The sequence below is a fragment of the Diabrotica virgifera genome, chromosome 2 (assembly GCF_917563875.1).
Source record: "Diabrotica virgifera virgifera chromosome 2, PGI_DIABVI_V3a".
Classification (NCBI taxonomy): domain Eukaryota; kingdom Metazoa; phylum Arthropoda; class Insecta; order Coleoptera; family Chrysomelidae; genus Diabrotica; species Diabrotica virgifera.
In genome coordinates, this window is record NC_065444.1 from 6,995,461 (window position 1) to 7,020,919 (window position 25,459).

The 25,459-nt window shown below is 32.0% G+C and overlaps 1 protein-coding gene across 1 annotated transcript in view; it reads left to right on the forward strand.

Moving 5' to 3' along the window:
* LOC126879412 (repetitive organellar protein-like) overlaps window positions 1-25,459 on the forward strand; it is a 30,707-nt gene that overhangs the window by 3,086 nt on the left and 2,162 nt on the right. The window contains exons 5-8 of the mRNA XM_050642418.1: window positions 1,585-7,995; window positions 10,954-11,019; window positions 14,498-15,103; window positions 23,959-24,225. Of these exons, the coding sequence (XP_050498375.1) occupies window positions 1,585-7,995; window positions 10,954-11,019; window positions 14,498-15,103; window positions 23,959-24,225 (7,350 nt within the window). The remainder of the gene's footprint in view (window positions 1-1,584; window positions 7,996-10,953; window positions 11,020-14,497; window positions 15,104-23,958; window positions 24,226-25,459) is intronic.

Sequence of the window (25,459 nt, forward strand, 5' to 3'; positions counted from 1 at the left end):
ACGAGAATCAACTCTTCCATATATTGTTGGCGATTCAAATTTACACGAAATATTTACTATACTTTATCAGTATTTAATTACATTTTTTTTCCCAAATTGAAAAAAAACATTAAGTAATTAGTTAATAAAAATAATTTAAAGGTTTATGTAACTTTATATTTACTTGGTTTAGATGTAAAACGTTTATTATTGTAAAAATTTCAAATAAAAATTCTTTCGAAAATTTGTTAATCCTAAAACTATAAGAAGTACTTATTCACTTCTGTCGGCACTCCGGAAGTGCCACGCTCTATTTTTTTTTATTTTTCGTTTACATTGTAATTATATATTATAAAATAATAATATTGAAAAACTCTTTTCACTAGCACCTACTTCTCTGCAACTTTCGACAACAATTTCCTTTGAACATCACGTGAATGATATCTCTTGTCTTTCATGTTCCACAACGGAGGCTTTTCATAAACGGCACTAATCAGTTTTTCGTTATCAATTTCCATATCGAAAATAACACAATTATTATCGAAAATTAAAACAATATCAAAAATACCTGCGCAGATATTTATTGCAAACCAGTGTAGCATCAACATGCGATTACCAGCGACTAATCCCATTCTAGAGGGATCGGTCGCCAGTCGCTTCTGGTCGGCCGAGCTCGGTCGCTCAAAGTAGTTTGCAGTGGACGTTGTTTAGTTACATTTTATTTGTTAGGATTGGTTGCTTCTATACGGGTGTATACGCACTACCTTCGAGTCGCGCGACTACGCTTCCAATGGATGATTGGCCTTAGGCTGTTTCGTAGGTTTTCGTGTGTTTATGCCTATCATTGAATTCTCCATCTCTCTTTGCTATTCTTAGGTTTGAGGCATTATTTTTTGTTAGGGACACTGTTTCCACACCACAGATCATTACTGGCAAAACACACTGATGAAGACTCTCCACTTCAGATCAATCGGTATGTTCATCATCATCAATACTCTTAATACTCTTAATACTCTCAATACTCTTAATACTCTAATAATCATCAATACTCTTATACTAATACTCTTAGTCGTATTGTGCATCTTTTTAATTTGTATTGCGTCCAAATCTTTGTGTAATTTTATTTGACATGTGTGTTAAACACTTGTGTTATTGACATGAATAAACGAATCTGAATCAATAGCTATTCCATTCATCGTCATATGTAAGCCTCCCTTAGGTGTGTCCATTCATTTCTTTTTGCTGTTTTTTGTATCCATTCATGGCCAGCTATTTGCTTGATATTATCAGTATACATATATCTTATTTGAGGCCTGCCACTACTTCTGTTACTTGCCCTTGTTCACCATTCAAGAATTCAAAGCAACGCTAATTACTATGTTGCCTACTTTAAATATGTTTTTAAGAGCTGCTCATCCATGTCCATAAACTGCTCATCCATGTCCTATTCTTCTTTTGTATTCTTTTTGTCTATTCCTAATTGTGTAAAATTTTTTTCTGGTAGAATTGATGCCTAATTGAACAAAAAAATTGATCTCTATATCGATGTATGTTTTGTTTAAAAATGGTAAATATATGTAATTATGTAAGCATGAATAATTTTAGGTAAAACAGCTAGAAAGCCGTTGCAAGACTTGGTTAGAAAAATTCATAGATGCTGATAACAACTTGACATCAATTACAGAAAACTATAAGGAACTACAATTAAAAAATGAGAATCTACAGGAACATTGCCGGGAACTTGAAGCTTTGCTTGATGAGCTCAAACCAAAAGCAATTAATGACACTATCATAGAAGAAAGTTTTCAAACTCTATCTCGTAGATCGAGAAGCTTGGGATCTCAGAGCGAAGGGGAAGATCTAGCTCATTCGGTAATAGATGTTCAACTGAAAGAGCTTCAAAAGGAAAATCAGGCCATCAAAGCAAACTTAGACCATGAACAGAACAATTGTAATCAACTGAGGGATGAAATCGACACTCTTACCTTAGAGACTTCTGTGCTAAACGGCGAAAAAATTCAATTAGAACTTGAGCTTCAAGCAGCAAATGGTAAAATTGAAGAGTTTACTATGAATTACCAAGAGCTCCACGAAAACTGGAAAATTTTGACACAAAATAAAAATTTCCTTGAAGCAGCAAAAGCTGGTTTGATAAACGAAAATCAAAATATGCAAAAATCTATCGAAAAGCTTACAAATGATGCAGGGGAGCTGTCGAAACTTCTAGCGAAATGCAAAGAAGAAAAAGATCTACTTGGAGAAACAATAAACAATTTAACAGCCAGTAAACAATTAATAGAAACAGAATTTAAAACAATGATAAATGAGAAAACATCAATTGAGGATTGTTTGACAGAGACTATTTCAAAATTGCATTTATCTTCCATGTTGAACTCTGAATATTTGGAAAAACTGAATATTGCGAAGACTGAAAGGAACAATCTAGAAGAAGAAATTCGCAACTTAAAAAATAACAATGAACATTTATTAAAAACATATCAGGAATTAAATATGCAGTTCGAAACGGTCAACAATAATTTGGTGGATGTATCATCAAAATTGGAAGAATCGTCTGAGTTAAACAAGAAATTAGAACAAAAGATTCATGAATTAAACACTGAATTACAAAATTTGACAAATAAATCAGAAGATCTAAGCAACGAGAAGAAAGATATTCTTGAACAACTAAAAAATAAATGTACGATAGTTGCAGAATTATCTTCTTCCATACAAGAGCTACAAAACGATAAATTGACTCTTACTGAGGAATTAGGTACAGTTATTTCTGGCAATGAGGCACTTTTGGAAGAAGTAGACAAAACCAGACAAGAGCTACACCAAGTATTAGTTGAAAAAGATGAACTATTACAAAGAGAACAGGAAGAAAAATTCGAAATTGAGCAGAAATTCAAAAATGCAGAGATACAGCTAAGTGACAAAATTGATGATAACACCCGATTGAAGAAAACATTAGAAGACATCGTAAAAGCCAAAGAAGATTTACAACAACAATTAGATACTACAAAAACTGCCTACGATAAGTTAATGCTTGATATAATCGATTTAAATGATGAATTAACTAAAATGACAGAAGATAGAAATAACGTTATACGTGAAAAGGAGAATATTTCTAATACTCTCGATACTTTGCAAATATCTCTTGTTAAAGTTCACGATGAAGCACATATTCTATCTGTGGAATTGGAAAGCAGTAAAGAAAGCTTTGGACAACTTCTCACATTAAAGAACGATATTGAACAGCAACTGCAGGCAGTGGTTAGTGAAAAATGTGGAATGGAAACTGAATTAAAAGAAATTTCTTTGAAATTGGAAGAATGTTCTGTTTTAAATTCACAGTATTTGGAAAAGCTTACAGCTGCAACTAACGAGAAGGTTGCTATAGACGCAGAAAAACAAGAATTGATAAATAAATGTAAGGAATTAGGTGACAGTAACAATGTAATATCTAAAGAAAAGGAAGATGTTTTGACTGAATTGGAAAACAAATCTCAGTTAATTATTGAGATGTCTTTTAAGCTAAGTGAATCTGAAGAAGAAAATACAGAGATTAAAGAAAACCTTGATAAAACACTTGCAGAAAAGGTCCAACTGAATGAAAATTACGAATCTGTAAAACTTTTGCTGGACCAAACAATTTCTGAAAAAAATGTTTTGGACGAAGAATTAACAAAAACAGTAAATCAAAAAGATGAGATTTTGAACGAAAAAAATAGAGTACAAAAAGATTTTGAGAATTCACAAACTTCTTATGAAGAACTTTTACAAAATCTAGACCTTATTGAAAAAGAAAGAGGTAATCAGCTAGAAAGATATACAGAACATTTAAATAGTATGTTAGAAAACATCGAAACAGTGAAAAATACACACACACAAGATGTTAACAGCTTAAAACAAATCATCGCAGAGTTGAATAAGCAAATGAATGCATTAGCTAATACTTTGGAGGAAGCTACTACATCAAGAGATGAGTTGTCAGAAAAATTAACAAAATGTCAAGAAGAATGTAACGCTTTCCTTGTAACAAATAACGATCTTGAAAATCAGTTAAGAGAAGCTTTAAATAACAACGAAGATATTAAGAAATGTTCGGAAAATATTTTATCAGAGAAACATAACATAAGCGAAGAATTGAAAAACACAAATGCAAAGTTCCATGATTTGGAAGTGGTGCATGAAAATCTGCGAGTAGAAAATAATACCTTACGTGACAGTATAACTGCCCTTAGATCAGACAATAGTCAACTTTCTGAGAAACTAGCTAAAGTAACGGAACATTTAGAGTCGGCTATTGAAGATTTTTCCACCGAAAACAAACTAATAACAGAAAAACTTAATGAAAAAGCAGAAGTTCTTCAAAATGCGATCTTGGAAAAAGATACCTTAACAGAAAAACTTACTGAGAAAGAAGAAATCCTCGAAAAAATAATTTTGGAAAAAAATACCTTGGCAGAACAATTTAATGAAAAAGAAGACATGCTCGAAAAATTCATTTCGGAAAAAGATAGCTTAACAGAAAATCTTAATGAGAAGGAAGAATTCATCAAAAAAGTATTTGTGGAAAGAGATAGCTTGACAGAAAAACTTAATGAGAAAGAAGAAATCATCAAAAAAATCATTTTGGAAAAAGATATGTCAACAGAAAAACTTAATGAGAAAGAAAAAATCTTCGAAAAAATTATTTTGGAAAAAGATACATTAACAGAAAAACTTACTGAGAAAGAAGAAATCCTTGAAAAAGTGATTTTGGAAAAAAATATGTTAACAGAAAAACTTACTGAGAAAAGAGACATCCTCGAAAAAATAATTTTGGAAAAAGATAGCTTAACCGAAAAAGTAGCAGCTCTAGAAAACGAATTAATATCCAAAAACCAAACAACGTTAGAAGAAGAAACAAAATTTGAATGTGCGATACTTGAGCAGATGGAAGTTGCCAAGCAGCTTCAGTCAGAGAATGTAACATTAACTGACAAATTAGCTACATTAATAATCGAGAATGAAACAACCTCTGCCAAACTCAATGAGTGTACAGAAAATATTTCTGAAATGTCTGCCTCTTTGAAAACGACACTAGAAGAAAAAGACAGTATTTTCAACAGTTATAAAGATGCAGAAGACAAGTTGATTGTAGCACGTAAAGAAGTAGATACTGTCACAGTAGAATTGAATAAAGTAATCCAGGAACTTAACCAATGCCAGCTAAATAAAGAAGAAAGCATACTTGAGCAGATGGAAGTTGCCAAGCAGCTGCAGGCAGAGAATGTAAAGTTATCAGATAAATTAGCTGTATTAACAGTCGAGAACGAAACAACCTCTGCCAAACTCAATGAGTGTACAGAAAAGATTTCTGAAATAACTGCCTCTTTGAAAACGACACTAGAAGAAAAAGACAGTATTTTCAACAGTTATAAAGATGCCGAAGACAAGTTGACTGTAGCACGTAAAGAAGTAGATACCATCACCGTAGAATTGAATAAAGTAACCCAGGAACTTAACCAATGCCAGCTAAATAAAGAAGAAAGCATACTTGAGCAGATGGAAATTGCCAAGCAGCTACAGTCAGAGAATGTAACGTTAACTGAAAAATTAGCTGCATTAATAATCGAGAATGAAACAACATCTGCCAAGTTCAATGAGTGTACAGAAAATATTTCTGAAATAACTGCCTCTTTGAAAACGACACTAGAAGAAAAAGACAGTATTTTCAACAGTTATAAAGATGCTGAAGACAAGTTGACTGTAGCACGTAAAGAAGTAGATACCATCACCGTAGAATTGAATAAAGTAACCCAGGAACTTAACCAATGCCAGCTAAATAAAGAAGAAAGCATACTTGAGCAGATGGAAATTGCCAAGCAGCTACAGTCAGAGAATGTAACGTTAACTGAAAAATTAGCTGCATTAATAATCGAGAATGAAACAACATCTGCCAAGTTCAATGAGTGTACAGAAAATATTTCTGAAATGTCTGCCTCTTTGAAAACGACACTAGAAGAAAAAGACAGTATTTTCAACAGTTATAAAGATGCAGAAGACAAGTTGATTGTAGCACGTAAAGAAGTAGATACCGTCACATTAGAATTGAATAAAGTAATCCAGGAACTTAACCAATGCCAGCTAAATAAAGAAGAAAGCATACTTGAGCAGATGGAAGTTGCCAAGCAGCTGCAGGCAGAGAATGTAAAGTTATCAGATAAATTAGCTGTATTAACAATCGAGAACGAAACAACCTATGCCAAACTCAATGAGTGTACAGAAAAGATTTCTGAAATAACTGCCTCTTTGAAAACGACACTAGAAGAAAAAGACAGTATTTTCAACAGTTATAAAGATGCCGAAGACAAGTTGACTGTAGCACGTAAAGAAGTAGATACCATCACCGTAGAATTGAATAAAGTAACCCAGGAACTTAACCAATGCCAGCTAAATAAAGAAGAAAGCATACTTGAGCAGATGGAAATTGCCAAGCAGCTACAGTCAGAGAATGTAACGTTAACTGAAAAATTAGCTGCATTAATAATCGAGAACGAAACAACATCTGCCAAGTTCAATGAGTGTACAGAAAAAAATTCTGAAATATCTGCCTCTTTGAAAAAGACACTAGAAGAAAACGACAGTATTTCCAACAATTATAAAGATGCCGAAGACAAGATGGTTGTAGCATGTAAAGAAGTAGATACCATCACAGTTGAATTGAATAGAGTAACCCAGGAACTTAACCAATGCCAGCTAAATAAAGAAGAAGAAATACGAAACCTAAAATTGGACATCACAAGATTAACAACAGAAAAAGTACAACTTGATGATACCATTAAGAAGGTTATTGAAGAAAAATCAGTGATATCGAAATTTTTCGACCTAAATAACAACGAGCTGCAAAATATTCAACAAAAGCATGACGAGCTCTTAGAAGCATTACAAGAAAGTAACAGGATAGTGGGCAATTTACAGGAAGAAAGGGGACAACTACTAGCAGAGATTGAAAATTTAACCAAAGTGAAAAACGAATTTTCGGAACAGTTAGATAGAGTCTCCCAAGAAAATGTTGATGCAACTGAGAAAATTCAAAGTTTGTTAAAGAAAAATTTCGAAACATCCGAAGAATGCAAAAGTTTAAATGAAAAAATTGATCAGTTAACAGGGGAAAATGCTGATATGCTGGGTACCTTTACAACCCTATCTCACGATTTGGACGAAAAAATTAGAAATGAGGCGATTCTAGAATCAGCTTGTGAAACTCTTCGAGCACAATTAGACGAAAAATCTGAAATCTTGGACAAACTATCAGAAGAACATAAAGACATATTTGATATTGTAGATAAACTTTCTCAAGAAATAATGGATAATAAGAAAACCATCGATTTGCTTTCTGCAGAGAAGATGCAACTGACGCAACAAGTTAGCGATCTTCTGAATCAAATACAAGATTTAATACAAGAAAAAAATAAACTGATTGAATGCGTGGACCTAACGACTAAAGAACTTCAAAAAGTAAAGAAAGACAGAAACGAGATACTTGAAGGGCAAACCAAAATTATGAAGGAAACTCAAAGTAATTTGATCCTAGCTCATCAGAGCTCCGTGGAGATCAAAAATGATCTGATGAAGAGAATAGAAATGGCTGAAACAGAGAAAGAAATATTACGTAAGCAAGTAGAAGAAGATACTAAAAAAATACAAGATACCTATATGTCCGTAATGACTACTAACTCAAAATTGGAGCTAGAAATTATTAATTTAAGGAAGAAAATCGAAGATAAAAATCAAAAACTGAACGAATATGTACAAATTAAGGAAGCCTATGAAAAACTCTTGGAAGAGAATAGTAGGCTTATGACAGAGGTGGATACGATAAAATACAAGAGATCTAGGGATAGAGAAGAATTTGTCAATTTATTGAAAAAAGAAAGGGAAGACGCAACTGCCAGAGAAAGCAAGAGAGTGAAAGAAGTCCGAAATGAATATGAAGGAAAACTTGAAAAAATGAAGGAGAAAATGGTGAGTACTATTCTTTAATAAATATTTTATAACAAATCATTTATACAAAGTGAGTTTTATGTATGGAACGCCTTAATTATCTCGGAAACAGCTTGCACGATTTTTATAGATCTTAGTAAGTAATGTTCTTCAAATGCTTCTAATATATCGTCCCTATCTACCATTTCCAACTATCGAATGTGAAAAATCGGGTTCTTTAGCTTCCATACCTTGCCCTCACATTATACGTGATACCTACATCTTGTGGCAAATTCTCGTTATTGTAGCTTGATTAGGAGCGCGGGAAATATGCTGTTTAAACCATCGAATATGAACATTTTTTCATTTGGTTGACTGCAAACTGACGAAAAAGGTTATATTCGATATTTTGTTTTGTATAAATATAACTAAAGGTATATTTTTGTACAACGCTAAATGTCGAATGTGTCACATTCGTTAGTTTGTGTTGTAATTTATTCAACAGTTATTCAATTATAATCTGTAAACTGTCGAAAATGCTAAACTGCTGAGAAGAACAAAATGCACGTGTTTACAATTTGTGTGAGTTTTATCTGAGTATCGCTTCCAAGAAATTCTTGTGAGGCAGTTTATGATTTCATTTTAACGGATTTTCATTATTTGATTATACAGTTATTCGCTATTATACAGTATTTCTCATGATCATCTTTCAGTGCGTCACAGTTTTTCGATTTCTTTCTAACGCATTAAATTGTATGTGACAGAAAAAAGGCACGTCGGTGATTACATTTCGTCGGTGACATTTTTATAACATTTATTCTAGTTATTCTAGTTGTCGATAGATGGCGCCATAATAAAAAAATATTTTTTTAATTAGATTAATATTACAAATATAATCTGTTTATAAGACTATACAAATCAAAGAAAATACCATTTTATAAATGCAAGAAACACATTTGATTTGTTTTTATTCCAAATTGAAAATAAAATGTGACAACTGTCAGATTTAACTAAAATGTCATGTTAGAATAAATGTCATAAATGTGTATTATCACGGACTTACCCTTTTTCCTATCATTTGTTACGCACTGAAAAATGATCATGAAAAGGACAATACATTCGCTACTTTGATTCATCAAACCGAAACAAATCTTTGATTAATACAAAAAACAACGTAACGACTGTGATTTTTTGGAAAGAAAAAAATGATAAGCAGTTTAAATTTGTTATCAATCTAACAAGGATTAAACATTACATACAAAAAATATAAAAATTTTGGTGGGTAATAAAATATAATATTCAGTGGGTGTTTATTAACAGTCAGCACTTTTGAATCACTTTCACCTTGGCTTACCAAAACAGTAAATAAACAACAATCGACCTTTAATTATACTTTTACGGGAACAGATAAATCAATTAGTAGTTGAGATTCCAGGGGGTAACATCGAATTCAATTAAATACTATACCACCAGTTACTTTCTGTGATATACTTAACGTGTAATTAAATGTATTAACTACGAACGATATTTACTACATCAACCCTCATAGTCGGGGTAACCACCCCTAAGTATCCAGGGTGGCTCAGAAGACAGGAGCCACCATACCCATTTGTCAATGCGCTGAGTCTCTAAAAAAGAGTTATTTTGCTCTCCTGAAAAGTACCACTTTTCAAATTCGATAGTTGGAAATGGCAGGGACGATAGTGGGATTTACATTGTTGCCAGATTTTCAGTTTTTCTGGAAATCTCATGAACTTTCTTATTTCAAACGGAACACCCTGTATATTTTTTGCGTTTTGATGTACTTGAGAAAATACTGATTATTATTCATGTAATATTCCCTATACCTAATTGCCGTAATTTCGGAGTTCTTCGGAGACATTATTTTAGGTTCTTTGAATTATTGGGAACAAAAAAGGCCTTTGTCATTTTTCTCTTAAGTTGATCGTTTTCAAGTTATAAATAATTTAAAACTGAAAAACCAAAAAATGAGGATTTGGGAAGCTCAGCATAAGTAAAAAATGTTATTTTTGAAATTACTATGCACCTAAATTTAAGTTAAAACCTTATTTTATCAGTTCCCGATAAGTAATTTGGCGTATTTCATTTTAAAACGTTGTTTTTTAGTTGTTAATGCAGTCCGTTCGCCCGTCCCCTCATAAGTTCTTTATTAACAAGAATAACAAGTAAAAACAATGTTTTAGAATAAAACATACCAAAAAGCATTATAGGAAGCGGATATTTAGAAGGTTTGAACTTGAATTTAGGCACTTTTTAATTTAAAAATTATATTTTTATATGTGTTTTTGAGCCTTGAAAATCGTAATTTTTCTTTTTTTTTTCTCATTTTAAATTACAAAATATTACAATAGACCTTTTTTGTTCCTAATGATCCAAAGAGCCTAAAATATTATTTGCTCGGGCCAAAAAAATTGATTTTTATAATTTGTTTTAATTTTTTTTAAATAAATGTAGCAAGGGCTCCGACATTACGGCATTTATGTACATATAGAGAATATTACATGAATAATACTCAGTAATTTCTCAAGGACTTCAAAACGCAAAAAAATATACAGGGTGTTCCATTTGAAATAAGAAAGTTCATGAGATTTCCAGAAAAACGAAAAGTCTGACAGCAATGTAAATATGTACCACCATAATATCAGCCGCATTACAATAACCTATAAAAATCGTGCAAGCCGTTTACCAGATAATTGAGGCGCTTCATACATAAAATTCACTTTGTAGTGTTAAAATTAGTCCTGTAATCTCGAACTAAATTAATGAATGACATTTTTAGAGTATGTTTGCTTGGATTATTGTAACATTTGAAATACTTAAAAAAATACATGGCCACCCATATTGACAGGGTGGAACATTTATACCAAACATTGATACCGCCACTTTGTTGCGCATTTGATCGATTTCGGTTTCTACTATACAGTCCTATCTATGTCACAAGTTTTACCTTTTTTTGTAAATCAAATTATTTTGTTTTAGCTAAAATTATACAGAGTAGAAGTTGGAAAACAGATGATGAAAGTGAATGCAGAGCAAAGTGAAACCGTAAGTTGTACTTTTATAACATGTATCCTGTTGTCCAGTTGTCCTCACTGTATTAGTTACATCTTAAACTACGCGTCCTTTCGATTATCGCCAAATACAGCCTCTTTCATTCGAATTTCAAAATCGACTGCCTATACAACCCCACGCTAAATAAAAATCTCTTAAAGTTAATCTCCCTCTTCTCATGTAGTGTAGGAAACAAAGGTTGAACCTTGCAAAGTGGACACAAGTCCGGTTTTATTTTTTTTTCTGGTATTTCAAGGGGTGCTTATTATAAGACTAACTTTTTCTGAAAAAATTTCGCCCCGGAACCCCCCTTTTAACCCCTTTAAAGGAAGTAATTTGTGGTTTTTGTGCCCTTCGTGTAGCCCTTTGTAGCCCTTCCTGTACCTTTTACAAAAAATTTCTTTTACACAAATATGAAGAGGACTATATTTTCTACGATTTATTTCCCGACAGCATTTGTCTATCATCCACCGTTTAGCGGGGGTGGCGCCTCAAAGTTGACAAGTTTTGAAAAAAGATGTTTTTAAAAAATATATATTTTAACCTAACTGTAACGGAAATTAAGAAGAAATCCTACGGCAATTATTCACAAATAATTGATTGATTTTTTGGTGTAGGTTTCACTTAAGGGTAATTGCCCTTTTTTTAATTACAGGGTGTTACATTTTAAAAAACCCCTTTTTATACCATCTGAACCGTTTATGCTAGAGTAAAAAGACTTTCAGCAATTATCCATATACTGGTGCTATTTACAAATTTGTATAATGCACCCCCATTTTTTCCCTGGAACCACCCCAAAAAAAAAGAAGAATTAATAAATAAAGTGATTTTCTTGGAGTCCTTCACACACAATGCCCTTTATTAATATGCTTCATATATCATTTTGTGCACGTTATTATTACTAATGCATGGACACCAAAAGCGATTTCCTAGTGCAACCCCTGTAGCCAAAAAAAATGAATAAAGTGGGGGGTTGAATTTTTTTTTGTTTTTTGTTTTTTGATCCATATGGGCATATGCTTCATCAATAGTGCTTTTCAAAAATATATATGGTTATTGCAACATCCCTGCGGAAACCACCCCTATCCTTGAAAATATACTGCAGAAACTACCCCTATCCCTTGGCGAGCATGTTTTTACGATTTTCTCATTACCTATGCATTCTTTTTAAACAAAATTTATACAAGGTTAAAGACCACTATTTACTCTAAAAATTAGGTCCTATTCATTTTTTTCGTATATGCAACCGTTACGGCACAGTGGCGCCGTAAACCTCATATATGCTTTGACGGGCTCCAGTTTTTGTTTTTTTTTCGTCATCTGTTCGTTTTATTGATAAAGTACTTATGTAAAATAAAACAACACAGTGTAACCTACAAATTATGACTTGTGCACATTTTACAATCTTTGCGCCCCAAAGCCACAGCCACAATGGTGGCCCAAAATCAATTTTTGCATATTTTCGCCACCTACACGCCTTTTATTGCATTAATGCTACCTTAATAGCACAATATTTACCCTTAGGTGGTCGCTAAGCAGTGCCGGATCCATGGAGGGGTGATGGGGGTGATCACCTCCCCCCCTCTCAAACCAAGTGATATTATATTCAAAGATTATAAAAATATTCTTTTATTTTTATAGAAATTTAGCCAATTGGCACCCCCCTCTTAACGATGCTGGATCCTCCACTGTTGCTAAAGCATAAAAAGTACGCCATTCTTATAAAAATAATAATATAATATAAGTATTTCTATAAAAATAAATAAATATTTTTATAATCTTTGAATATAATATCACTTGGTTTGAGAGTGGGGGAGGTGATCACCCCCATCACCCCTCCCTGGAGCCGCCACTGCTTAGCGACCACTTAAGGGTAAATATTGTGCTATTAAGGTAGCATTAATGCAATAAAATGCGTGTAGGTGGCGAAAATATGCAAAAATTGATTTTGGGCCACCACTGTGGCTTTGGGGCGCAAAGATTGTAAAATGGCATAGGTCATAATTTGTAGGTTACACTATGTTGTTTTATTTTACATAAGTACTTTATCAATAAAACGAACAGATGACGAAAAAAAAACAAAACCTGGAGCCCGCCAAAGCATATATGAGGTTTACGGCGCCACTGTGCCGTAACGATTGCTTACACGAAAAAAATGAATAGGACCTAAGTTTTAGAGTAAATAGTGGTCTTTAACCTTGTATTAGTTTTGTTTAAAAATAATGCATAGGTAATGAGAAAATCGTAAAAACATCCTCGCCAAGGGATAGGGGTAGTTTCTGCACTATATTTTCAAGGATAGGAGTGGTTTCCGCAGGGATGTTGCAATAACAATATATATTTTTGAAAAGCAATATTGATGAAGCATATGTCCACATGGATCAAAAAGCAAAAAACAAAAAAAAAATTTCAACCACCCATTTTATTTATTTTTTCTGGCTACAGGGGTTGCACTTGAAAATCGCTTTTGGTGTCCGTGCATGGGTAATAATAACGTGCACAAAATGATATATGAAGCATATTAATAAAGGGCATTGTGTGTGAAGGATTCCAACTAAATCACTTTATTTATTAATTCTTTTTAATTTTTTGGGGTGGTTCCGGGGAAAAAATGGGGGTGCATTATACAAATTTGTAAATAGCACCAGTACATGGGTAATGTCTTTTTACTCTAGCATAAACGGTTCAGATGGTACAAAAAGGGGTTTTTTAAAATGTAACACCCTGTAATTAAAAATAGGACAATTACCCTTAAGTGAAACCTATACCAAAAAATCAGTCACATATTTATGAATAATTGCCGCAGGATTTCTTCTTAATTTCCGTTGCAGTTAGGGAAAAATATATATTTTTTAAAACATCTTTTTTAAACACTTGTCAACTTTGGGGCGCCACCCCCGCTAAACGGTGGATGATAGACATATGCTGTCTGGAAATAAAGCGTAGAAAATATAGTCCTCTTCATATTTCTATAAAAAAATTTTTTTGTAAAAGGTACAGGAAGGGCTACGTTCCGCAAAAACCACAAATTACCCCCTTTAAAGGGGTGAAAAGGGGGGTTCCGGGGCGAAATTTTTTCAGAAAAAGTTAGTTTTATAATAAGCACCTCTTGATATAACAGAAAAAAATAAAACCGGACTTGTGTCCATTTTGCAAGGTTCAACCTCTGTTTCCTACACTAATGGTTTAATTCGCTATCCCTAAGAACCAACCTATTAAAATTGAATCAAAGTATGTACTGACTTTTTCGAATAAACGAAAACTATTAAAATTAGTCAAGGTGGCTACTTATTTATCTTGCGTCTTAGATAACTCAGATTCTAAATCCCCAAGCCGATCCACACATGTGTTCGTATGCATGAGACTCTTATTTCGTTTTCGTAATAATAATAATTAAGAAAAATTATATACAGGAGTCTTAAAAATTAAGATAAAATATATACAATTCTACGTTAATTAAATTTTGTTTCAGGTATGCTTTGTAAAAACAATAGAAGACCTCCGCAACGACTTGTTCGAAGCGCAACAAAAATTGCACATGCTGGAAACAGAAAGGGATATGTTGCGAATCAACGAAGCTCAAATGAACAGAAACGTTCAAGCTTCTAGAGAATCTTTACGGTCGATACCCGATGCCCGCGACTCAATTAGAAGCAGCGTCACATCGTTGCGTTCGATTGGTACAAAGAACCGGATGGAAACGGTGCAAATGGTCCAACGAGGAAAGAGTACTAGCACTTCTGTGCTGCCAAGGCAAAACAGAGAAGTGGAAAGGAAGACAGTAACATTGCCTAGAAGGGTAGCAGAACTACAAGAAACTGTTACCATCTCGAGAAGAACGTCGCTGACTAATGTTCCTAGTATGCCAATGGAAGATGAAGATGATGACTTCAATAATAAATATTTAGCCGATTTAAAGGCGGGGCATTGTGTGATAGGTGATAGTGTAAAAGAATCGAACGTTAGATTTTCTGAATTAGCTTGGAGAAATTCGCTGGTGCCGCCACATTTAAAATCTTCATATCCGCTTGAAACGCAGTTTGCTAGCCCCTCCAAATTTAAGGATGACGAATTGAAGGTAAAGTTGGCTTATAACATTAGAAATTATTTTATTAAAGGGGGTGTATGGTTTGAAAATTTTGAAATTTTCGGTTTTTTTATTATTTTAAATAAAAGTACATATCTTCAAGAATACTCTTTGAAAATTTCAGTTTGATCGAGGCAAAGTTACCGAGAATACAGCATGTTGAATATCCCTATCTTCGACTCGCGTTGAGAAGCTTCAAGCAGCTTCGTAGTGAGATACTTTTAACGACTGTTCCCCTTCTCTTTTGTCAATTACTCCGCGATTCAAAAACATATTCCGGTGTGCATCACTTTACGATTTGACAGACAAAAAGAAATTGAAAATAAAAGTTATCAAAACTCTGTAGATACGCTTTTTTCTCAAAACTGCTTTTTTCAAAGACGGTGGACAATGTAACTCAAAAACTACTTTAACCGATCCACCTTAAATTTTATATATATTTTCTTTAGACATTTCTTTAGGTAACGCTATCGAGGTATCTTTAGTTTTATGTTTCTTTTTTGTTTAAAAATAATACATAATATGTTGATCTTCATCCTTTTTTTTACAAAAATGTGGTTTATTTTTATTTTTGATTTCTGAGTGATACTAAACTCAAAAATTGTTAAAACTAGAAAAACAGCGTTACCTCGAGAAACTAATGAGCTAATAAAGTTTTTTTGAATTTTTTAATTTTCAAAAATCTTTAATTTTCAACTAAAATTTTAGATAAGTAACTGTTCATCAATAATTAAATAACTTGACAATATAAAAGCTCCTTTCGCATAGATTATAATTCCAGAAGCCGATGGAAATTGAATGAACAGTTTAGCAACAATTGAATTGTTAATTAAAAATTTACGGTCGCTATAATATCCACAATAATTATGATACATAAGAATACTTATGATTTTTGTATAAAAAGACACTGTACCTATGTAATGTACTTTACAGAATTGAAAATATGACTATTTAAGCGGCCTCAGGAATATTTTAAAATTATAAACAATTTTTTGGCTTATAAACAAATAGACTATCTCGGGATTATTAAATTAAATTAAATCATGAAAACGGTCTTGGAAAAAAAAGCGGCAGGATGCTTTTTCTAAAAGAAAAAAAGAATGTGTGTGTACTTTGTACGCACCTAAGAAGTTATACTTCTACTACATATTATGTGATTTTTAGACTACCAAAAATTTAAAAAAAATAAAAGAATAAAACGCACACAAACACATTGAAAAATGCCACAAAGAAAAAATGATTTCTGAACGATAATAATTGTTGGCAAAAATTTTAAATATGCATTTTCTGAAAAAAAATTATATAACAAATATACTTACAATCATAAAATGCATAAAAAAATAAAAACTTGCATCGGGAATCGAACCCGTGAATTTCGGGGCGCTTTGATTCGTAATCGAAGCCTAGACTCACTCGTCCAATTCCACATTATTTATCATGCGGAAAAATAGGGTAACTGAACGTTTTACTGTTTGACAGTTGTTTTGAATATAATTAAATTATGTAGTTTAAATTTTGTGGAAGAAAATATTAAAATATAACAAAACAGTAAGAAAACAATATATTAGATGAAGATTGGTAGAACTTTTGTTGGTAATCAAATTAAGTATGTAAATCAAAGCATTACATACCTACTAGATAAATAAATCTACGCCAAAAAATCATAATTTAAAAACAAAAATCGGACCTAATTTGGGATTTCTCTCTAAAATCCCCATTCTTGAGAAAATAAATGTACAGTAGAGCGTCGATTATTCGAACGTCGATCAACCGAACGACCGCTTATTCGAACTATCGACTCCCGCGTCCCGCATTCGAATACCGAGCAAGCGTTAGTAATTGACGCTTAAAATATCTTCAATTTTCTTCAATATTGTATCCAAAAATAACTATGTTGTTGCAAAGACTGCACTTTTTTGTTTAGTTGCTAGTTGTCATTATCAAGTTCTGAAGCTATTTCCTTGTGGCATTTTTATGATTAATTATTTATATGGGAAATAAGCCACAATTAAAATGAAAAAAATAATTTTATTAACGTTTCGACGCCCAAATCGGGTGCCGTTGTCAAAATACAAAATATTACTAAAATAAACTAAAGTGTTGTTGCTAAGCAAAAAAATTCTTCTAATAATTTATTTAATCTCACTCATTTATATTGGCAATTCAGACATATATTATACATTTTAAAGTAGAAGACTTTAAAATGATATTGCCAATATTTATGAGTTGCGTTCCTGGGACGACTTACTGAAAGATAGTTCATTCGATTACATGAAATTAACCCCAACTCAAGAATATCCGTCATAAAAAATTATAGCATGTGATATGTCTTTAAAAAGACAACCAAATGCAACGACAGTAAAATTCTCGCGTTAGAGACCTCATAGTAAATCACAAGGGAAAACCAGGAAAAACCTGTGATACTATCCCGACATCGTAAGTATTTGGTCTTACATTAATTTACTCTCAAAAAAGAATACCAAATTCTGACTTGTAACATGTTTAAATTATAAATAATATTAATAATACTAGATATATAAGTAATACTAAAATATAAAATATGTACTAGCTCGATATTATTGACTTACTAATCTTGGTATTTTCTTTCTATTGACTTCCTCTTTCAGTATGGGTAACCACATCCTACTGCATTCTACCGAGGAATTTGCGACACAATTGGTTTCATTTAGCATAATTAGAGCCGCTTCTTTGATTTTTCTCTTTTTACTATCTGATTCTTTCAGGACTATACTTGAATCTCTCCACTGAACTCTATGTTCATTATCCCATGCGTGTTGACATATTTGAGATCTCTCAAATTCTCTATTTTTAATATAAGATTGATGTTCATTTATTCTAACGTCTAATGGTCTTGATGTCTCACCTAAATAAAATTGTTCGCATTCACAAGGTATTTTATAAATGCAATTCTTTGTTCTTTCTTGATCATTGTTAGGTTTAGTTTTAGATAGAATAGATCTCAATGTGTTTGTTGTTTTGAATGTTGTTGAAATGTTGAATTTATTTCCTATTGTTTTAAGTTTCTCGGCTAGTCCTTTTATATATGGTATTGATATTTTCCTCGTATTATTTCTGGTGAATGTTGTAGGATCCCGTTCTAAGTTGTTCTGTTCCATTCGATCCAATCTTGACAATTCCTTATTTATAAACGATAAAGGATAATCATTTTTTAATAAAACAGATGTTAACAATTGTTTTTCTGCTAAAAAGGAATTTTCGTTAGAACAAGTAATTTTGGCTCTATCATATAAGGATTTAATGATTCCCTTTTTAACGTTGATGTTGTGATTTGACTTGTAATTGAGATATCTGTTGGTGTGTGTTGGTTTTCTATACACTTGAGTCTCATATCCAATATCCTTCTTTGAGATCAAAACATCGAGGAAAGGTAGGCTGTTATTGTATTCCTTTTCATTGTAAATTTTATTGTCTCTTCTTGATCGTTTATAATATTCAGGAACGTATCCAACAATTCTGATCTATGAGGCCATATTGAAAACACATCATCTACATATCTCCACCATACTGTGGGTTTTAAATTTTGTTTAAAAATAATATTAGTTTCGAAATCCTCCATAAATATATTAGCCAATAATGGAGATAAAGAAGAGCCCATTGCTAGACCAAAATTTTGTTTATAGAATTCATTGTTTAGTTGAAAATAGGTATTATGGGTACATAATGTCAATAACTCCATTATAGCTGATACATTTAGTCTTGTCCTAGTTGCCAATGTATTATCATTCTCTAATTTCGTTTTGATTATGTTTAAAGTTTTATCTAATGGTACATTTGTAAATAAACTGTTTATGTCAAAACTTACTAAAATATTATTTGGATTAAATTCAATAGTTGATAATTTGTTTAAAAAATGTTTTGTATTTTTTATAAAAGTGTCATCATTATTAGCAAATGGTTTTAGAATGTTTAATAAGAATTTTGATAGTTCACTACAAGGAGAATTGATGGTACTACAAATGGGTCTAAGTGGTATGTTCGCTTTATGAATTTTCGGCACTCCATAAAAATGTGGTGTCTTACTGTAGTGAGGTGTCATTAATTTTCTTTGATAGTATGTTAGATCATTTTTAAATTTGAATAAAGTTCTATATATTTTGTTTTCTAGTGTCTTCGTTGGATCCTTCGTTAATTTGCTATAAGGTCCATTTGTAATTAGATCTGTAATTTTGTCCTCATATTGTATTTTATTCATTATTACAGTTGCATTGCCTTTATCCGCTGGTAGGATTGTTATGGAGTCATCATTTCTTAAAGTTTTTAAAGCTTTCATTTCCTCTTTGCTGATATTTATAATGGAGTTATTGACATTATGTACCCATAATACCTATTTTCAACTAAACAATGAATTCTATAAACAAAATTTTGGTCCAGCAATGGGCTCTTCTTTATCTCCATTATTGGCTAATATATTTATGGAGGATTTCGAAACTAATATTATTTTTAAACAAAATTTAAAACCCACAGTATGGTGGAGATATGTAGATGATGTGTTTTCAATATGGCCTCATAGATCAGAATTGTTGGATACGTTCCTGAATATTATAAACGATCAAGAAGAGACAATAAAATTTACAATGGAAAAGGAATACAATAACAGCCTACCTTTCCTCGATGTTTTGATCTCAAAGAAGGATATTGGATATGAGACTCAAGTGTATAGAAAACCAACACACACCAACAGATATCTCAATTACAAGTCAAATCACAACATCAACGTTAAAAAGGGAATCATTAAATCCTTATATGATAGAGCCAAAATTACTTGTTCTAACGAAAATTCCTTTTTAGCAGAAAAACAATTGTTAACATCTGTTTTATTAAAAAATGATTATCCTTTATCGTTTATAAATAAGGAATTGTCAAGATTGGATCGAATGGAACAGAACAACTTAGAACGGGATCCTACAACATTCACCAGAAATAATACGAGGAAAATATCAATACCATATATAAAAGGACTAGCCGAGAAACTTAAAACAATAGGAAATAAATTCAACATTTCAACAACATTCAAAACAACAAACACATTGAGATCTATTCTATCTAAAACTAAACCTAACAATGATCAAGAAAGAACAAAGAATTGCATTTATAAAATACCTTGTGAATGCGAACAATTTTATTTAGGTGAGACATCAAGACCATTAGACGTTAGAATAAATGAACATCAATCTTATATTAAAAATAGAGAATTTGAGAGATCTCAAATATGTCAACACGCATGGGATAATGAACATAGAGTTCAGTGGAGAGATTCAAGTATAGTCCTGAAAGAATCAGATAGTAAAAAGAGAAAAATCAAAGAAGCGGCTCTAATTATGCTAAATGAAACCAATTGTGTCGCAAATTCCTCGGTAGAATGCAGTAGGATGTGGTTACCCATACTGAAAGAGGAAGTCAATAGAAAGAAAATACCAAGATTAGTAAGTCAATAATATCGAGCTAGTACATATTTTATATTTTAGTATTACTTATATATCTAGTATTATTAATATTATTTATAATTTAAACATGTTACAAGTCAGAATTTGGTATTCTTTTTTGAGAGTAAATTAATGTAAGACCAAATACTTACGATGTCGGGATAGTATCACAGGTTTTTCCTGGTTTTCCCTTGTGATTTACTATGAGGTCTCTAACGCGAGAATTTTACTGTCGTTGCATTTGGTTGTCTTTTTAAAGACATATCACATGCTATAATTTTTTATGACGGATATTCTTGAGTTGGGGTTAATTTCATGTAATCGAATGAACTATCTTTCAGTAAGTCGTCCCAGGAACGCAACTCATAAATATTGGCAATATCATTTTAAAGTCTTCTACTTTAAAATGTATAATATATGTCTGAATTGCCAATATAAATGAGTGAGATTAAATAAATTATTAGAAGAATTTTTTTGCTTAGCAACAACACTTTAGTTTATTTTAGTAATATTTTGTATTTTGACAACGGCACCCGATTTGGGCGTCGAAACGTTAATAAAATTATTTTTTTCATTTTAATTGTGGCTTATTTCCCATATAAATAATTAGTCATTATCAAGATATAAATAAATATGTAGGTATATAAATATGGCTTTTATTCACTTGTGGATAAATATGTATGACTATAAATATGTGTCAATATATTGTAGTTCGATTATCCGAACAAATCGGTTTTCCGAACACCTATGTCCCGCAATTAGTTCGGATAATCGACGCTCTACTGTATTTCAACCTAATCCAAATGTATTACAATATGATTATAATAAAAACTACTTACCAAATTAGAATGAGTTTTGCTTGTCCAAAATAGTCCAAAAGTCCAAAAATATAGGTATATGAAAACTATTTAAAAAGGCAGTATAACTATTAACTAACTTTTGTTTGTTGTTTCTTTTCACACAAATTTTAAAACGCAACAACCATAAATAATCTAACTACAGCTGTGCCACAGCCGCCATATTGAATAATTTTTGACATGTCAGTTGAACATGTAATCAGAACAAAGTTATAATGCGCATGCGCCGGGATCATAGGTTTTAACATATAAAAATTCACCCTCATATCGCCGGTAAAGAAGTATAACTTCAAAAAACGTTTAATTGTGATGAGTGGTTCTTGACATACAACCGGTCAAAGTTGACCGGCATTTACGGCAAAGATATAAACAATACGATCATAATTTTCGAACCATCACCTTTTTATTTTTGTCCTCTTTGTCCACACCAATTTTCATATTTTTAAAATACTCATAACATATGAAGGGCCACGGGAAAGAACGATCAGAGTCCATTTTTGGTCAAAATTTAAATATTGGCACCATATTTTAGCTTTTCGTGGAAAGAACCTAACCATGGTTTCGTTTGTACAATAACGATCACCGTACGTTATAATTAAAAATGTTGAATTTAATTTTCCTGTACCAAAATATACGAACTAAAACTTTCAAATTGGATTTGTACAGAATGAGCAAAATATGACTCTGATTGTTCTTTCCCGTGGCCCTTCATATATTATTATAATAAAAACTATCGATATTACGAGTGAAAATTGCCAAAAATAGTAAAATTCCAATCAAAAATTAGGTTGGAGAAAATGTAACCCTCAAAGTTCAAAATCGGTATACGTTAAAAAAATGCATTTTCTCGGCTTCCTATGGAGCAGTTTTCTTCATTTTTTTTTCTTCCCTAGTAATTCGAGTAGAGCCATCTAACTAACACATTATTAAATGTCAAAGTTGCTTTTGTTTTGTTATAATAGATTAATTTATTTATAAGAAAAGAAAACTACATATTTTTTCCAGTTGTAGACTTTTTTTAGATAATCTTACTACAAGTGTACTTTTTAACGTTCAAAACACAAATATTTTCATTTGGAAGCTGTATAATTATTTAAACAATTTTTATTTAAACAAATTAAAAATTTTTGTTATAATATAAATTAATTTAGTATAACAAAACAAAAGCAACTTAGACATTTTTTAATAATGAGTTAGTTAGATGGCTCTACTCGAGTTACTTGGTAAGAAAAAAAGAATGAAGAAAATTGCTCCATGGGAAGCCGAGAAAATGCATTTTTTTTAACGTATACCGATTTTGAACTTTCAGATTACATTTTCTCCAATCTAATTTTTGATTGGAATTTTGATATTATTGGCAATTTTCACTCGTAATATCTATATTTTTTTATTATAATAATATATGTTATGAGTATTTTAAAGATATGAAAATTGATGTGGAGAAAGAGGACAAAAATAAAAAGGTGATGGTTCAAAAATTATGATCCTATTGTTTATAATATATCTTTGCCGTAAATGCCGGTCAACTTTGACCGGTTGTACGTCAAGAACCACTCATCACAATTAAACGTTTTTTCTTTTAGAAAAAGCATCTTTTTTTTCTTTTTTTTTTCCAATACCGTTTTCATAATTTAATTTAATATTTCCCGAGATATTGTATTTGTTTATAAGCCAAAAAATTGTTTATGATTTTAAAATATTCCTGAGGCCGCTTAAATAGTCCAATTTCAATTCTGTAAAATACATTAGATAGGTATAGTGTCCTTTTGTACAAAAATCATAGTTATTCTTATGTATCATAATTATTGTGGTTATCATAGCGATCGTAAATTTTTAATTAACAATTCAATTGTTGCTAAACTGTTCATTCAATTTCCATCGGCTTCTGGAATTATAATTTATACGAAAAAGAATTTATATTACGAAGTTATTTAATCATTGATAAACAATTAGGTACTTATCTAAAATTTTAGTTGAAAATTAAAGATTTTGTTGGAAAAACCCGCATTTTCCGGGGGAAAATTTTCGTCGAAGTAAATCGGGAAAAACACGTCTCTATGCAGAATTTAATTACGGTGAATTTTTATTTGGGTGTTTTTGGTGTAAAGTTAAAATCTTTGGAGTTATAGAACAGAAATTGAAAAAAAAACACGATTTTCGGGCGCCATTTTGTTTATAAAAAAAGTAGCACACTATCAGCGGATTTTGCATACCTATATTATTAATATATACAATCATAAGATTCGATTCCAGCAATAAAATTGCTGGTAAATAAGTTTGCCCAAAAATGGCCTATTCTCCGATAATGTGCCCAGACTATTTTGAATTGTACTGAATATATTACATGTTTATTTAATTTAAAAATAAAATAATTCTACCATAGTTTAAAAAAATACACAAAAATGAGCTTGAAATGTTGATTTCAAACCATCCCCCGCCCCCTCCTAAGTTGCCACAATATATTAATATCATTTTACAATAATCTGGTTATTAAACGACTGTATCAAATCCAATATATTTTCAGGTTGGTAACATTTGCCTCGATGATAGTTTAAGTAAACTTCTTCCGGGAGAAAAACCTCGACAAAAGAAAGACTTCGGAACAACAGCATATAAAAAGCCCGGTCCTCCAACACCCAGCAAAAATGGGGGTAGGTTATCTCTACAAGGAAACGAAATACAGCCATTGCCTTTAAGGGAGCAAAACGAAAAAACCCCCACGAAGAAAGTTCCCACACCTAGTAGAATTAGAGCACTTTTCGGAATAAGTAATAGCCGGGATAACTCAGAGGTAAATCAGTAAGTCTAGTAAATAATATAATCTTGGAATGCAATGTATCAGAACAAACTTTTTGAAAGATCTTTATTATTCTTTTTGCCTTTGCAAAAATGTGAGATCAGCCTTTCGTTTCATTTCACCATAAGTTTTTATACTACATAGATCATAGGATTCCAGTTTTGCGAAGGAAGACAAAATTTATGTAATCAAAATCCAAGCTTCATTCGCTAAATCCTTTTTTCTGATGAAGCAACCTTCTGTTTATAGAATCAATAGTAAATTGGCAAAACTACAGATATTGGATCGTTCCCCCTCTCCATATCTTACACCACTTGATTTTTTCCTATCTCTCTCTTCAATCCTAAACCCCCCGGAGGGAGTGTAGTGGTAGACGTGATGTCGTGTATTGTCCGTCTCCAAAGATCTCTGTCTCTGGTCATTTCTTCTAACTCATGCATTGGTCTTTTGCATATTCATGTAATCTGATCGATCCATCTTGTTGGGGATCTTCCTCGTGATATTCGGCCTTCCACCTTTCCTTGTATAATGAGCCTTTCCATGTTTTCTGTGTTTGCTCTCATAACATGTCCAAAATATTTTATTTGTTGGAGATGGTCTTTACTGGAGAGTCGTTGGCTAACTTTTAGCTCTCTTAAAATTGAATTATTTGTTCTATGGTCAGTCCAAGGACATTCGTAGCATATGTCTCCAACAGAACATTTCAGTGGCGTCTATCTTTCTTCTTTCCGAATTCCTCAGGGTCCAAGATTCACATCCGTAGGTCAGTATTGGGAATATTAAGCAGTTGATCAACATCATCTTTAACACTCTTGAAATTTGACAGTCCTTCCATATTGTGGTCATTTTTGCTGTGGCGACTTTTGCTAGATCACATCTACGTTTTATTTCTTCCTGCAGTGACCCTGTGTTTGTCATTAATGATCCCAGATATAAGTATGAGCTCACAACCTCAAACCGATCAATTGTGGTTATGTGTGGATGATTGTTATGTAGTCTATCCACTATCATGATCTTTGTCTTTGATCTGTTTAATTGCAGACCAAATATTTGACTTTCTTTTTCAACCAGTCATATAAGATCGATCAGCTCTGCTTGACTATTTGCAAGAAAGGCTGCGTCATCTGCGAAACGTAGGTTGTTTATTTTATGACCATTTATTGAGATGCCTTTTTCCCATCCTTCAAGTGCTCTTCTAATAATATGCTCTCCATATATAATGAATAAT